The sequence below is a fragment of the Zalophus californianus genome, chromosome 1, assembly GCF_009762305.2.
Source record: "Zalophus californianus isolate mZalCal1 chromosome 1, mZalCal1.pri.v2, whole genome shotgun sequence".
Lineage (NCBI taxonomy): Eukaryota > Metazoa > Chordata > Mammalia > Carnivora > Otariidae > Zalophus > Zalophus californianus.
The window spans coordinates 43127482-43143739 of NC_045595.1; the positions used below are offsets into that span (position 1 = coordinate 43127482).

General features: G+C 35.0%; 1 protein-coding gene across 1 annotated transcript in view; it reads left to right on the forward strand.

Annotated features, from left to right (window-relative positions):
• CNTN6 (contactin 6) overlaps positions 1-16258 on the forward strand; it is a 273814-nt gene that overhangs the window by 123553 nt on the left and 134003 nt on the right. The window contains 1 exon segment of the mRNA XM_027587787.1: positions 4489-4664. Within this exon segment, the coding sequence (XP_027443588.1) occupies positions 4489-4664 (176 nt within the window).

Consider the following 16258-nt stretch of genomic DNA (forward strand, 5'->3'; position numbering starts at 1 on the left):
GTTAAAGGCTTCTGTTTCTAACAGACTTGTAAATTAGTAGGCTAAAGACAGGTAATTTAGCTTCTTATTTTCAATCCCCTTAACCTGTTTTAGCTCATCTCTAATATTATAACATAAAATACACATAGGCAAGAGGCTTTGGAAAGAGCGTGAAAAAAGAGCTGTTTTTAATGCTTAAATGTCAGACTCAGATCCAATTTCCATGATAATAAAGCAAAGGGCAGAGATATTTCAGATAATGCACATTAGCAACAAAATGTGAAATTTTAGTTTTAATATGACCCTTTCTAACTTAAATTTTATTAAAAAAACTCATTCATAACCTGTGTGTGTGTGTGTGTGTGTGTGTGAGCGTGCATGTGTGTAATAGAGGGAAAATCTTTATGATAGACATTCTAACATTATTTGAGATAATTTGAATATACTGTGAAGTCATGTGAAAGAGCCTTTGATTAGAATGAAGAGTTATCATTTCTAGTCACAGCTCTGATATTTAATATGTGACTTTGGAACAATCATTTCTCTGTCTTGTCATCAGCTTCCTTATCCATAATGTGAGGGTGTGGTTGATTTAAGACATGTTTTCCTTATTCTTTTTTTTCCTAAATATTGAGTATGTATTTCCAGAGTTAGGAACACTTTTCTTTGACATACTACAATATCACTATCATACTTAAATATTTATCAATAATTCATTAATATTATCCAATATTCTCTAGTATTCAACCTTCCCAGATTGGTTCATACATATTTTCTCTAGTTGGCTTGTTAAGATCAATTTTTAATTTTTTTTAAGATTTTATTAATTTGCCAGAGAGAGAAACAGCACAAGCAGGGGGAGTGGCAAGCAGAGGGAGAAGCAGGCTCCCCGTTGAGCAAGGAGCCCAATGTGGGACTCCATCCCAGGACCCTGGGATCATGACCTGAGCCAAAGGCAGACATTTAACTGACTGAGCCACCCAGATGTCCCAAAATCAATTTTTAAATTAGGTTAGCACAATGTCCAAAAAATAGCAAGGAAGATTGTGTGGCTGGAAAGAACAGAACTCAATACTAAGTTTCATAGCCTCACAGAAGAGGGCAAAAGCAGAATCAGAATCAAAACATCAGTTCAAGTAAGTGAGAGAAGGTGATCAGTGGTTAACTGGATAAAATGAACAGTCTGCTGCAGTCTGGCAGAGATCCATAGGCCTTTTTTTTTTTTTTCCACTTTACTTTGTTTTTATTGTTTTTTTCCAGCCCTCATGGAGTTTATTTTTATTTTATTTTATTTTATTTTTTAAATTAATGCATAATGTGTTACTGGTTTCAGAGGTGCAGGTCTGTGATTCATCAGTCTTATATAATACCCAGTGCTCATTACATCACATGCCCTCCTTAATGTCCACCACCCAGTTACCCCATCCCTCCACCCCACATGTTTTCCTTCTTTTAGTAATTTCTCTTTAGGAAAATAAGTCTCATGGGGGAAAATAAGCAATATCTAAAGCATAACTTTGGAAATAGTTTAAAAGCAACTTGTCTTCTAGTCACTTCCCATGAAGTGAACACACATGAACAAATAGGATTTCAGTGCACTTGTAAAAGTACAGAAATGTGAGACAAGGGTGAACAAATCTTTCCTGTGGAAAAGATCACTCTTAATTTTTTACAGACCAGGGAACACATGAGAATTAAAGAGGAAGCTTTGTAAAAGGAAGGAAGATGGGTTACCCAAAGTTGGTACTTGGATGGGATTGCTTATCTTTAAAAGTCTAAGCTAATCAGATAGCAATGAGCTTATTTCCAGCTCAGAATATTTATTTTATTTGGGAAAATGAAGCAACACACACATAAATGATTTCTGTGCCAGATACACTCTATCAGAAGAAGGTCTTTGAGTGTCCTGGAGGATTTCTGACAGATCTCCTCTTGACCTGATCACCACAGGAAGTTCCTTTCTCTAATTTAGTCTGCTCTATCCTAGTCATGAAGACATTCTTAAGTCTGAGAAGGGTTAGGTGTCTTTGAGTAAAAATCATAGCAGTAGTCACTCTGCCCTTCATTCTTTTCATTCATTTTCTCATTTCATCTTCTTAACAACCCCATGGGATAAAGCAGGATATACATTATTGTACAAATTTTATAATTGATTGATACGACTTCTGGAGAAATTAGATGACTCATCCAGGGATACACAGGAAGGGAATGTCAAAGCTAGGCCAGGGACTCTTTCCACAAGGTCAGTGGTGTCAAATTTAGTGCACATTATAATCACCCAGAGACTTACAAATTTAGATTTTGGAGTCGAGGAATGGGCTCAGAAATAAACACTCTTAACAAACACTCAATATAATTCTAAAACAAGGCCTAGTTCTGAAACACACACACACACACACACACACACACACACACACACACACACACACGCATATTATCTAAGGACAACAAACATAGCCCCAAGCCATTATATTCTTGATACAGGGCTTAACTACTTAATATTAAAGGATGTTCTCCAGAAAAAGGTCAAGATTTTAGTTCAAATTCATTATGTTTCCTGGCATTAATATGATATTAATGCAGATGCTAAAAATAATCATTTAAAGCATATGTCCTACTTTGCATTGTAGGAAAATTCTCCTAGGTATGCAATCCTATCAGTAATGTGTTTATGACAATCACTTGAATTCATTAATACTATTCCTCCATTGATTTAAACATATTAATTAGGACAAAGCCCATACCAGGAGCTGAACCCCTGATCTATATGCACAGTTTAATAATCATTGTACCATAGTGATTAGAACGATTATGGGGATACTGTGAAAAATTCATTTGCTGCAGCTAAGCCAACAACTTTGAATTTGTGTTGAAAAACAATTACCAAGCTTAATTAGGAGCATGTAATGATGACAGCAGTTATTTCAGCGATTGATTCCAAAATTAAAGAGAGCTAGCAAACTAAATGTGGTATATCCTTTGCTTTGAAAATGAAAGGGAACATGGAGGTCCAAAGATCATGCCCTGTAAGCAAATTGTGAAAGACGGTATTATAGAGCTAGTGAGAAGAATATTAGAGTCTTGGGATAGGCCTAAAAAAGAAAACGTTTCTATATTTTTTTCCTCCAAACATTGAGAACAAAAAACTGTACAGATTTCTCTAGAAAAAAAAATTGACAAAATTCAGGCAAATGAAACACACTGGTTTTGGCTGTTGTCTTTCAACTTCTTTTTATTAAAAGGAAGTTGAGGTACACAAGAATTGGCTAAATAATTTTAAAGTTGATTGAAAACCTCTGATTGGTTTGATATTTCGTCAATCACTTCTCATCTTTCATATGGTGGAGGATTACCTAAGTTTGTATTTCTTTTCTACTATGGTAGACATTTGGATTTTTCAAGATGTTCCTAAAGAAGTCAATGACATTTGGAAGAATACTAAAATGTAATTTCTTTTATACAGTTAGCCACCCTCATCAAAATATTTTTAATATGATTTTAGCATGAAAGGGAAGATCATAACAAAGCTGCCATTCCAAATATACGTGGTTTGGAAATCAGCTATGTTCCATAGGGTAAAGCCATTCCTTTGTTTTTCTACAAGTTATAGGGTGAAAGGTGGGTGAAGTAGGTTTGGTTAGAGATTATTACTGGGTATTTATTCATCTTAAAATAATCAAATGGAATTTTCTAAAACATCTTACAGTTCTTTGAAAATAAATATAACTGTAAGGCCCTTCTGCTACTTAATTCATGTACCAAAAGATTATTGACTAATAGGTAAACCAAGAGACTTTTTGCTGCCTAAAATAAAAACCTCCCAAATTGCATTTTTTTGTTAAAGTATAATTTTAGGTTGGCATTTCTAAGTACTGTTGAAATATATTCAGTGTGATTAATTTTCCAAGTAAAAGATGAACAGAGACAATCATGTTCTAAAGTAGGCAGGTTATTATTGTTTTGTTATCAGCCTCAACTTGGCATTGGGAAATCTTTGCTGGCTTTCTTTATGCCATTTGTAATATATGCTTCTTGGATTTCTATCTCTAAACCATTTTCAATGTCCTATTTTTTAGTATCACTTGTGGGGGTTCAGGTATGGTATATGTTATTTGAAAAGTCGCTAACAGAATAGAATGGCCAGTATCTTCGACTGAATGTTTCAGCTTTATTTCTTATGTCGAGTTATGTTGCCTCTTTGTACACAATGTGGGTGAATGTTTGTGATTCATAAAGAGTGGAAGATCTTTCAAATAACCTAGTTATTAATATCACTGAGCTACTGAATATAGTCATCTTTGGTGAAACTGAAAAATTGTCTCCATGTGTAATCATGTTTGTTGTTTGTTGTTGTTCTTGTTTTAAATGATCCTAGCAAATACATACATACATACATACATACATACATGCATGCATAAATGGCCCTAGCAGTTACAACCTCATGTTGTTTAAGATTAGGAGTGGTCAACTCTGTATATTATAACATAATTTGATTTTTTTTCCTTGAAGGTGGAAGCAAAATGGCACAGATATTGATTTTACCATGAGTTATCACCACAGGTTGGATGGAGGCAATTTGGCAATCAGTAGCCCCCGTACAGATCAAGATATTGGCATGTACCAGTGCCTGGCCACCAACGCTTTGGGGACAATTCTGAGTCGGAAGGCAAAGCTCCAATTTGCATGTGAGTTTGTGGGGGACAATCTAATCCCTGTGTTTTTTTAATACAATATTTTACATTCATATTAGGAAAAAAATCTGGCTTTGCTAATCATCTGTTCTTTGAGAGTGATTAATTTATGGAGGTAAAAAATTTTAACTATGCATTTTATGAATTCTCTCTGGGGGATAGTCAAAATCCTCTTTAAAAAAGGAAGAAAATATCAGTGTTATTATATTTTATAAATTATGTTTCGAAACATCTCTAAAAGTTCCAGATGTAAATATTAAGAAAAAGATATATGACTTATTACTATTTTTCTTTCTTTTTTTTTCTTCTTCTTTTGCATTATATATTAGTGTTCAGAGCACAGGAAGAAAAAGCTGAGGGTAAAGATGTCTTTTGGGGGAGGTGGGTGTTCTCCCAGGAAAAGTGATTATGCACCCACAGTTTGATGTAGGTGGAAATAAAGTGGTTGCCAAAGGCAGGCTTTGTATTAACTGTAACAATGTCCAGCTGCATCACATAAATGTCATCCAAGTAATTACCCTGGTGACATTTGAGGACATTAGCAGATGAACAATAGACATACTGCCTCTTATATCCTTTATATGTAGTGTTTCCAGGGACTGAAATGTTTCATATTGGATCCAGGAATAGCCTTGATTGAAAGTAATTATATCTGTTGATGTAGACGGAAGAGGAGACTTGAATTTCTCTCTCTCTGTCTTTTTTTTTCTTTTTCTCTCTTTACACCTCCTCCCCTATCCCTCCTCTACCCCTGCCCACCAAGAGGACATATCAGGAGGCCAACAAATTAGCAGCTAATCCTTTGGGTGCTCATGGAAAAGGGATATTCTGTCTGTTATTTTGAAAAAATAATTGTTTTGAAATTTTATTAATGAACTATATATCCAGAGCCTGTCTTGCAGAACTACTGTAGTCATCAGTAGATACATGAATTAATAATTGAGTCTGTTTCCCGTTGCAGGTCTTGTGTTCTGAAGATTCCTTGCTTCATGTACACTTCCCCTTATGTTGGCCATTTTGGGAATGGTCTTGTTTCTGAATATGTGTGTGTGTGTGTGTGTGCATGTGTGTTCATGTGTGTATTTAGTCATGTGTGTATATATACACAAGCATTCTATAGGTACATACACAAACACATATATGTATATGTATATTCATATATACACAGACACACATATATGTACACACATACATTGCTAAATGTATCTGAATGCATTTATATATGTGGAAATAGAAAACACCAAAGTTTATGGAGCTAAGTGGAATATGAACAAAGGCTGGGGACTATTTTGAAACTTAGGATAAAGATAATCACAGTACTTGGTTTGTGCATTTTGCCCAAGATCATCATTTGGAAAAATAAAAGAACAAAATGCTGATCAGAAACTTATATTGTAGAAATAAATAATTGCTCTAGAGATTTTGAATGATTCTGCCACAGTAATTATTCATTTCTCCTGCTTGGATAGGATGTGACCCTAGAAGATACACATGAGTTGGATCAGATTCTGTAGGATAAATTTGACTTTCTGATAGAGAAAATTTGACTTCCTGGGAGAGGAAAATGTCTCCTTGAGTGTCTCTAGAGCTATGGATTCTATCTATTCATGACAACTGAATACCTATACCTAAAGTTAACGCACTGTGCTTAACAAAACTGTAGATTTCCTCTTCTTCATCCCCTTTTTAAAGAAAAATGTGTCTTTAAATTCCCTACATTATTATTTCTTATCCTTTTTCTGTTTAAAAATACACGTAACTAGGGGCACCTGGGTGGCGCAGTGGGTTAAAGCGTTCAACTCTTGGTTTCGGCTGGGGTCGTGATCTCAGGGTCATGAGATCGAGACCCGCATGTTGGGCTCTGCACTCAGCGTGGAGTCTGCTTGAGATTCTCTCCCCCTCTCCTTCTGCCCCTCCCACTTGTGCTTGCTCTCTCTCTAATAAATAAATAAGTTTTCAAAAAAAAGTTACGTGTAACTAGGAGTCTCTTTAAGTTACAATATGTTTGCTAAAAAAAAAAAAAGAAAAGGTTTAAATTAAGAAGAAATTGTATACTTTTATTTGGATGAGTGGGAGAAATCAAATCTGTCTTCACTGACTTTCCTGTTTCTTCATAAAATGTTCCTTTTTGGGTTGAAGGTGTATGACTGTTAATCTCTAAAAGCATTTCTTTTATTATTCATGCAGAAAGCAGGATGGGCTACATCCATTAACTGATCTTTCTTCTGAAAACTTAAAGGATTTTAGGTTCCAAGTCTGAAATTTAGGGAAACAAAAACAAGAACCACACCATCCTGTTTCTCTGTCCAGGACCTGTAGTGGTGCCATATGCCTGAAGTGTTTCCTGCTGGGTCCAGGGAGAGATTTACTTAAGTGTAATTATCTCTCTTCATTTGAACCAACCCTAAGCATAACCAGCACATTTTAGTAATTTAGAATTATTTCCTTCCATCTCCTGTGTCTCATAAGTACCCTGTGAACTCACTTCAGTCATTTGTTCAATCTGTGTAGTAAAGTACAGCTTTAAAAAAGGTGAAAATGCCAGATTTAACTTTGCCACCCACTGTTGTACAACTCTCCATGGTTTACTCAAGGTGGTTTACACGAGGATCTTAGGAATGATTCAAAAAAGTGTTGGTGATTTACAGTCCAGGAGCCTCTATTTACAAATCCTTTTGTCCTGATCTCATTTTAAAATATAGATATTAATTTTGCAATATAGGTTTTCTGCAATTTCATCCAAAGAAAGTACTGTAAATCTATAGACAAATTGTGTTTATTCTTAAAGAAAGAGAGAAAGGGAAGAGAGAGAGAGAAACAAGAGAGAAAAGGGACATACTTAATCAAGAATAAGTTTTCCTATGAAAACACACTCAATATCACTAATCATTATGAAAATGTAAATCAGAACTATAATAAGATACTGCTTCACACGCATTAGGATGGCTGCTATTAAAACACACACACACACACACACACACACACACACACACACACACACTGGCAAATAACAGATATTTGCAAGAATGTGGAAAAATTGGAATGCTTGTGCATTGGTGGTTGGAATGTAAAATGGTAGAGCTACTGTGAAAGACAGTATAGCAGTTCCTCAAAAAAAAAATTTAACAGAATTACCACATGACACAGCAATTCCACTTCTGCGTATATACCTCAAAGAATTAAAGGCAGGACTCGAACAGATATTTGTATATCCATATGCATAGCAGCATTATTCTCAATCGTTAAAAGGTAGAAACAACCCAAATGTCCATCAACATAAATAAAGAAGATGTAGTGTGTGTATGTGTAGAATAGAATATTATCCAACTTTAAAAAAGGAATAAGCACAACATCCTGCTAAATGAAATAAGCCAGACACAAAAGGACAAATATTATATGATTTCCCTTATCTGAGGTAACTAGAAAGGCAAATTGGTAGAGACAGATGGCAGAGTCGTGACTGCTAGGGACAGGGTCGAGGGAAGAATCCAGAGTCAGCATTTAATTAATACAGAGTTTCAGTTTGCGATGATGAAAATTTCTGGAGATGAATGGTAGTAATGATTACACAATCTGAATGTGTTCAGTTCCACTAAATTGTACACTTTAAAATGATTAAAATGGTAAATTTTATGTTATGTGTCTTTTATTACTATTTTAAAAAATAGTATCATCAGAACTCAGTGGAATAAAGTAATCATTTCATTTGGATTTTTTTCTCCATCATAATTCTTAAAAGAAAAGAAAAAGAATAAGTTTTTCTTATTAAGTATCTGCTCTGGTTCTTTTTACACAGCAAGTAGAATCTGAATGCTAGTCTCCAGCCAAATGGAAAGTTCCTAAAGTGCAAGACCTGTATCTTCAGTTTAATTTGAAATCCTCACCACCACCTTCATAAATTTCCAACAATGCCCATTTTGGTAGAAAAGGCTTTTTGTAGGCTGGATAATAACAGTAGTTGAATGCTAAGATTTTCGATACAGACAGATCTGAGTTCAAATTCTATCTCTGTCAAAAATCTAGTGGTAAAATCAGGCCACCTCTGAACAATGGTAAGCCTCTGTTATGAAATGTATACAATGGAAATTATAGCATCGGCTGCAGGATAATGACCTGGATTGCAAAGCCGGTGCTTTATAGACATTTGTGAAATGATAGCTCTAATTCTTCTTGCTACTTTTAATTACTTCCCTCAATTTGGCCAAACATTTACATATTTCAAACTGCTGTACTTACTCATAGAAAAATCTTCTATTTTACATTTTAAAACTCCTCTGGACTAGTTAGTTCCTTCTCTTGTTTTCAAGACTTTTAGGTGCTTTGACGTACGTTAACTTTCTTGAGCTAGGCAAACAGCATAAGAGATAGATGATAGTGTTCCTATTTTGCAGATTAGAAGCCTGAGGCTCACTGAGATGGGGGCTTTTTAAAGGTCCATTGTTAGAGAACCAACTGAAACTTGAATATAAAAGTTGAGACTCTTAAGGGCATGCCTTTCATGTTATAGTATCCTTCCCAAACACTGCCCACACAAAACTCATGTGCTTCTTGTTTTGCTTAATTTGCTGTTGGCATAGTAATTGCCTAAATATTAAGCCATATCTTCAGGACAGTTAGTTTCACAATAAGTCTGGTGGTAGATGCTTTTGAAACCCTGTCCAGATCCCACTTAACGGACAGCGTGCCCATCCTCAGCTTTTAATGAGCACAGCAGCACCTGGTCTATCATTTATGCCCCAGACTCTCTTGGGATCAGGCTGAAGCCAGAAAACAGCTGAGAACCAACCCCTTCTTGCTTAGCTCCTTCCCAGGCTCTCTTCTGCTTTCCTCCCTCCCTTTCTCATGGGAATGTTCTCTCTCTAAATCATATGCACGTGAATGTCCGCCTCAGGCTCTGCTTCTAAGGGACCCAAAGTAAGACAGACACTAAACATTTAATATAAGATATTCAATCTACTTATTGATAGAAAAATTAGGTCCAGAAGCCCTACTCATATGAATTCCTATAGTAAGAACAAAGCTATACATCAAAATAAAATTGTATTAACAACTCTGCTTCCTATCGGTTGGCAGTCAATTGCATATTGCATAGTGTCACTTTGACCTTCAGAACAAATGAACTATGAACAGCCTTTCAGAACCTAACCTGTCCCTGGGAAAGATTCTGTAGGTACATACCTCTAGATAATTGATGGGTTTTGTTTGTAACTTCCATCCTGATGTTCAGCAATTCAGAAACACCCTCAGAGTTTATTTTAGGCTCAGCCTGTTACTTTTTGCCTCATCCTGATTCATCCCACCATGAAACCATGCTAAAATGCAGCCCATGTACACAAAAATATCTATTATAAAATGTACTCCTAAATCAAATCTGCCTTTAACCAGCTCTGTTACCCAGACAAGACATTCATCTCTGTGGACTTATTAAAGGTATGTTTTGAATTATTTGATTACAAAAGTCCCCTTCAGTTCTTCTACATAAGATTCTGTCATTTCAGGTAGATTTCTATTTTAAGCATTTCCTTCTTCCCCCCAACCTCAACCCTAAAGCAAATTCAGCAGGTGTCTAGTTACCAAAAGCTCCTGCTACCAACCTGGTGTTCTTGAATGATAAAAACCAGTTTGACTTTTTACAAGTTACACTTGTAGCTGCTTTGAATTTCTTTTATTTTTCAAGGACTTTGGTAGTAAAGGTTGAATGTAGACTTCTTCCTTTCATATGTATGTTAATGAATTACTCTGTACTTGTGTGAGAGAACATTGCATCTGTCATTGCTGTTTAAAATGTCAGCCTTGAGAAAAAAAGATAGGTGTTTTGAAATAAACCTATGATTTCACTGAGCTGTATTTTTTTTTTTTTTGAGATTCTTGTAATAATACAGCTCTACTAATGAATAGATAAACATTTGGGATAAAAGTTACTCATGAATAGGACTTTTTGGTTATGCACTGTTTAATATTTAATCACAGATACCATTTCAAATAAGGTTGTCCCATTATTGCAGACCTACACTGGAGCCTCCTAACTGGCCATTCATTTATTCATCCACCAACCACCCAGAAAACACCTTATTTATATGCATCTAGCCCTGTGCTAGGGCCTAACGATTAAATGATAAATAAGAAACAGCTACTCCCTGTCTTTACAGAGCTGAAACCTTAAGCACAATTAAAAAAAAAAAAAGAAAAGAAAGAAATTGCTAACATTTCTAGAGTACATGTTATAGAGCAGGCATTGTTCTACACTCTTTATGTAAATTAACTCCAGTGAGCCTCAGAATAACCCTATGACGTTATTTTCAGATGAGCAGATTGAGGCATAGAAGAATTAAGTAACTCGCCCCGTATCACACAAATAGTTAAGTGGCAGAGTCAGTATTTAAACCCATGCAGTCAGAATGTAGAGTCCACATCCCTGCTGCCCACCGAACCTCCTTAAAAAAATACCAGGTGAAGTAAGAGAAGTAGACTTAACCTATAATGCAGCCCAGAGTAGGGAATAGTAAGGTTTGCCTGGATTGGGAAAAGGGCAATAGAAGTCTTCCAAAGGCAATGTGGCTTGACTTAGGCATTGAAATATCAGTTTGTGTTCCTGATACAAGTGCATTGAAGAACATTCAGGATGAAAGTCGATCCAAGAGGAGATGCAAATGTGTGAACAAGCCCAGGTAAAGAAAATATGAGAAGATTGACAAAAGACCAGGCATGATAACAAAAATGCAAAAGACCATCTTTATAAAATGACTAGTTTTCTAGGAAAAAGCTTGAAAATAATTTGGAGGCAGGTACATCCAAATTTTGGAGGCTCTTTATATTCAAGCCCAATCTAAACAATGGGATGATTGAGTGATACTATGAAATGCCAAAGAAACACACAAAAATCCATCATACTGTGATGCTTTTAGGCAGAGGCACCAGAGGCAGATTGTCTCTGTTTGAAGAATATTCTCCAGTCAATGTGACATTGTGCACAAGTGTTAATTCATGCATAAAATGGGGTGTTAATATTACTCACTTCATATAGGATTGGTATCAGGACAAATAGTTATTAAATGTAGAGCAGAGGGTAAGGGTGACTGTGAGTTGTTAATGGATTGCTCAGCAGAGACCTGGCTATGCAACTATGATATAATAGTTGGTTGGGACATCAGTATTTATTCCCAGAATAATGGAAATATTTTGAACGAAATTAAGGATTTTGAAGTTGTTTATAAAATGTAGTTTGAAAATGCCACATACTTTTCCTATAAAAATATTAGTGTGATACATTAGGGATATTACTAATATTATCAAAACCTCACTACACATATTTAGGGATGCTCCAAACCTCAGTTTTCACACTTGTAACATGGGGTGAAGGAATTCTTGCTCCACATCAGAGGGATGATTTTAGAGGGCTCAAGGTTAAAATGCAATAATAATTCATTTTAAAGGGCTATAAATATAGGCATTTAGAATCATCATAATTTTTTTTCCTGAGGAATGCAAAGGATTTTCATCTGCAATGCCATTCATCTTTATTCTATACTTGTAAGCTATTCTAAACTGTGTTTGACAGATGGAGAAATTCAAGGTGGGGGAACTCTGTTACTTGCCCAAGGTCACCCAACCTACAACAGACCAGAATTTCTCATATCTCCAACTCAAAATAATTTTTAAATATGTATTTATTTATAGATAGAGAAAGTAAAACGGAATCTACCGGAATAAAAACCATTGTCACAGCACAACAGAAAAGGTATCCAGGTAAAAGCCATAATATAGAGGTCTTTGATCAGTTTAAAATGTCCTTAAAATTTTTTCATACATAAGAAATGCAAAAACAGTTATACACGATCCTGATGATACGGTGATAAAGTACATTTATATCTGAAAAAGAAATTAAGACCAGGAAAAAAAGCTTTAAAGATAACACTTAAAAACTCATTTGGAAATTGTAAAGTCTCTGATAATTGTGAAGTATGTGTTAAGTGGGTAATGCATATCTAATTACAACTGAAAATGTTAGATGGCTTTTAACCTTTTTTTTGTATATTAGAAAAGAAATAGCTAAACAAAGTGGGAAAATACATATTTTTTCTTTAATTTCTCAAAAGAAAGTTGATAAATTCGTATTGGTTTTTCATTATCATTTGGGAAATAGCACTACACAATGATTCAATGAAATTAATATTCTGAATTTGTCTTAACATACTAATAACCACCAATTGATATATCAAGGAGAAAACTTCATCTTTGATTTTAAAAACAATTCATGTCTTAAGTAAGGGGACTTGGAGCAGTCACATGGTTGAATTACAGCAAGCCACTATTATATTTTTAAAATCAACAGGGAAGCAGATTATCCAATATTTTAGCCTCATTTTTTCTTCACCATCACTGCTGGACATCTATTTATGTACCTTATCAGAAATGATACTCTCAAAATTCAGGCTTCCTCTCACCTCTCACCTTTTTTTATATTCAGTAGGACCTAGCCTTTTGGTCCATTGGAATAAAATTGCACATTTAAGCTGCCAGACTGACTTGGGGTAGGAGAGGGAAATGTTAAAAAGTAAGGTATTCATCCTATCAAAACTGAGAGTTTCTGATTTATAAAACTAAGAAAGAAACCCAAAGCTGAAGTGTTTGTTACTCTTGTGCTATTTCACAAATGGCTTTGAGGAAGTTATGAGTATAGCCCATAGAGATTTTGATTCTGAGATTTATAAAGCAGGTTGAGAATTACTGCAAAATTTTTGTTTGCATTAAAGAATCAGATGAAATATTTTTTTAGATTTATGGTTAATATATATCCAATGTTACCTAATAGCAAGTTAGAAACAAGTATTTTTAAAAAAGTAAATACAAATATAAAGAAGTTTTGGTGCTGACTCCTGGAAATGTTTATCATATTTTAAGGTATTAATTTATACATTATATTTTCTAAGAGGTATAACCCATATAGAAAACTATAAAACACATAAATATACAGCTCAATGAAGCATGACTAAGCCAGGTCCAGAATATTGCCAACACCCCAGAATGCCCTCTCTTTTATACTCTCCCAGTTACTACTTCCTCCTTTGTCTCCACTATCTCATTTGTAAATTTATAATTAAATATTACCTTTCTGAGTTTCATATGGATAAAACCATACATCTATTCCTTCAAGTCTCACTTTGTAGCCAGTCATGTTTGTGAGACTCATCCATGTTGTTGGTAGTCACTGTTCATGCATTTCCATCACTACGTAATATTTTATTGTATAAATATACTACAGGGGAGCCTGGGTGGCTACGTCGGTTAAGCATCTGCCTTCGGCTCAGGTCATGATTTCGAGGTCCTGGGATCGAGCCCCACATTGGGCTCCCTGCTCAGCAGAGAGCCTGCTTCTCCCTCTCCCTCTGCTGTTCCCCCTGCTTGTGCTCTCTCTCTGTCAAATAAATAAATAAAATCTTAAAAATAAATAAATAAATAAATAAATAAATAAATAAATAAATGTGCTACAGTCTACAAATGACATCCACTGTTAAGGGAACTCAGGATTGTTTCAAGAGGCAAAGATGAATGATTATTTATGAATATTTTTATATATATCTTTTGGTACAATTGTGCATATATTTCACTATTGTACATAACATAGAGTAGAATTACAGGGCATTTGGGTATGCATATTTGCAACTGTACAAGATAATGCCAGCAGTTGTCCATAGTGATTTTATTAATATAGCTTCTTACCAGCAATACTTTTTTGACAATACTTGCTATTGATGACCTATTTTATTTTATTTTACTTTATTTTATTTTATTTTATTTTAATTCTAGTTAAAATATAGTGTAATGTTGGTTTCAGGGGTAGAATTTAGTGGTTCATCACTTACATATAACACCTAGTGTCCATCACAACAATTGCCCTCCTCAATACCCATCACCGAGTTAGCCCATCCCCTCCAACAACCCTCAGTTTGTTCTCTATCCTTAAGAGTCTCTTATGGTATGTTTCCCTCTCTCTTTTTTTCCCCCTTCCCCTATGTTCATCTGTTTTGTTTCTTAAATTCCATTATGAGTGAAATCATATGGTATTTGTCTTTCTCTGACTGACTTATTTCACTTAACATAATACACTCTAGCTCCAATCCCATTGTTGCAAATGGCAATATTTCATTATTTTTGATAGCTGAGTAATATTCCATTATATATATATATATATATATATATATATATATATACACATATATATGTGTATATATGTATATATATACCATGTCTTCTTTATCCATTCATCTGTCAGTGGATGTTTGGGCTCTTTTTGTAATTTGGCTATTGTTGATAATGCTGCTATAAACATTGGGATGCATGTGCCCCTTCGAATCAGCCCCTTTATATCCTTTGGGTAAATACATAGTAGTGCAATTGCTAGGTTGTAGGGTAGTTCTATTTTTAACTTTCTGAGGAACCTCCATACTGTTTTCCAGAGTGGTTGCACCAGTTTGCATTCCCACCAGCAGTGTAAGAGAGTTCCCCTTTCTCCACATCCTCACCAATACCTGCTGTCCCTGTGTTGTTAATTTTAGCCAGTTGTGAGGTGAGGTGGTATCTCATCGTGGTTTTGATTTGTATTTCCCTGCTGATATTATTCTGAGCATCTTTTCATGTGTCTGTTAGCCATCTGGATGTCTCCTTTAGAAAAATGTCTGTTCATATCTTCTGCCCATTTCTTAACTGGATCATTTATTTTTGGGGGGGCTGAGTTTGATAAGTTCTTTATAGATTTTGGATACTAACCCTTTATCTGATATGTCATTTGCAAATATCTTCTCCCATTCCATAGGTTGCCTTTTAGTTTTGTTGGTTGTTTCCTTCACTGTGCAGAAGTTTTAATCTTGATGAAGTCCCAATAGTTCATTTTTGCTTTTGTTGCCCTTACCTCCAGAGATGTGTCTAGTAAGAAGTTGCTGCAGCAGAGGTCAAAGACATTGCTGCCTGTATTCTCCTCTAGGATTTTGATGGTTTCCTATCCCACGTTTAGGTCTTTCATCCATTTTGCATTTATTAATCTGCCAGTCTTTTAAAAATTTTAGCATTTGGGGAGCATATGTAAGTGTATATGTCATTTTGTTTTATTTTTAGATAACTAATAAAATTGAACAACTTTTTTATGTGTATTCACTACCTGCAACTCCCCCCCTGTTAAAAAATTTAAATCATTTTTTAGGAGTGCTCGCTGCTCACTCAGTAGAGCTTGAGACTCTTGATTGTGGGGCAGTAATTTCTAGCCCTACATTGAGTGCAGAGATTACTTAAAAATAAAATCTTAAAACAAAATTTAAGTCATTTTTCCATTTTTCTAGAGTTGTCTTCCTTTTTCTTAGTGACTGATTCTAGATCTGAGGACTTTGTTGCTTTTATATGGGAAAACATCTTCTCCTACTGTGCGACTTGCCTTTTTACTCTCATGTCTTTTAATGAACAGAAATTTTTAAATTCCATAGGTCCAATTTATCAATCTTTTCCTATAAGTGATGATGCTTTTTGCAAAATTTTAAGAAATGTTCCCTTGCCCTGAATTCATGAAGGTATTTTCCAAATTATCTTCTATAATTTAT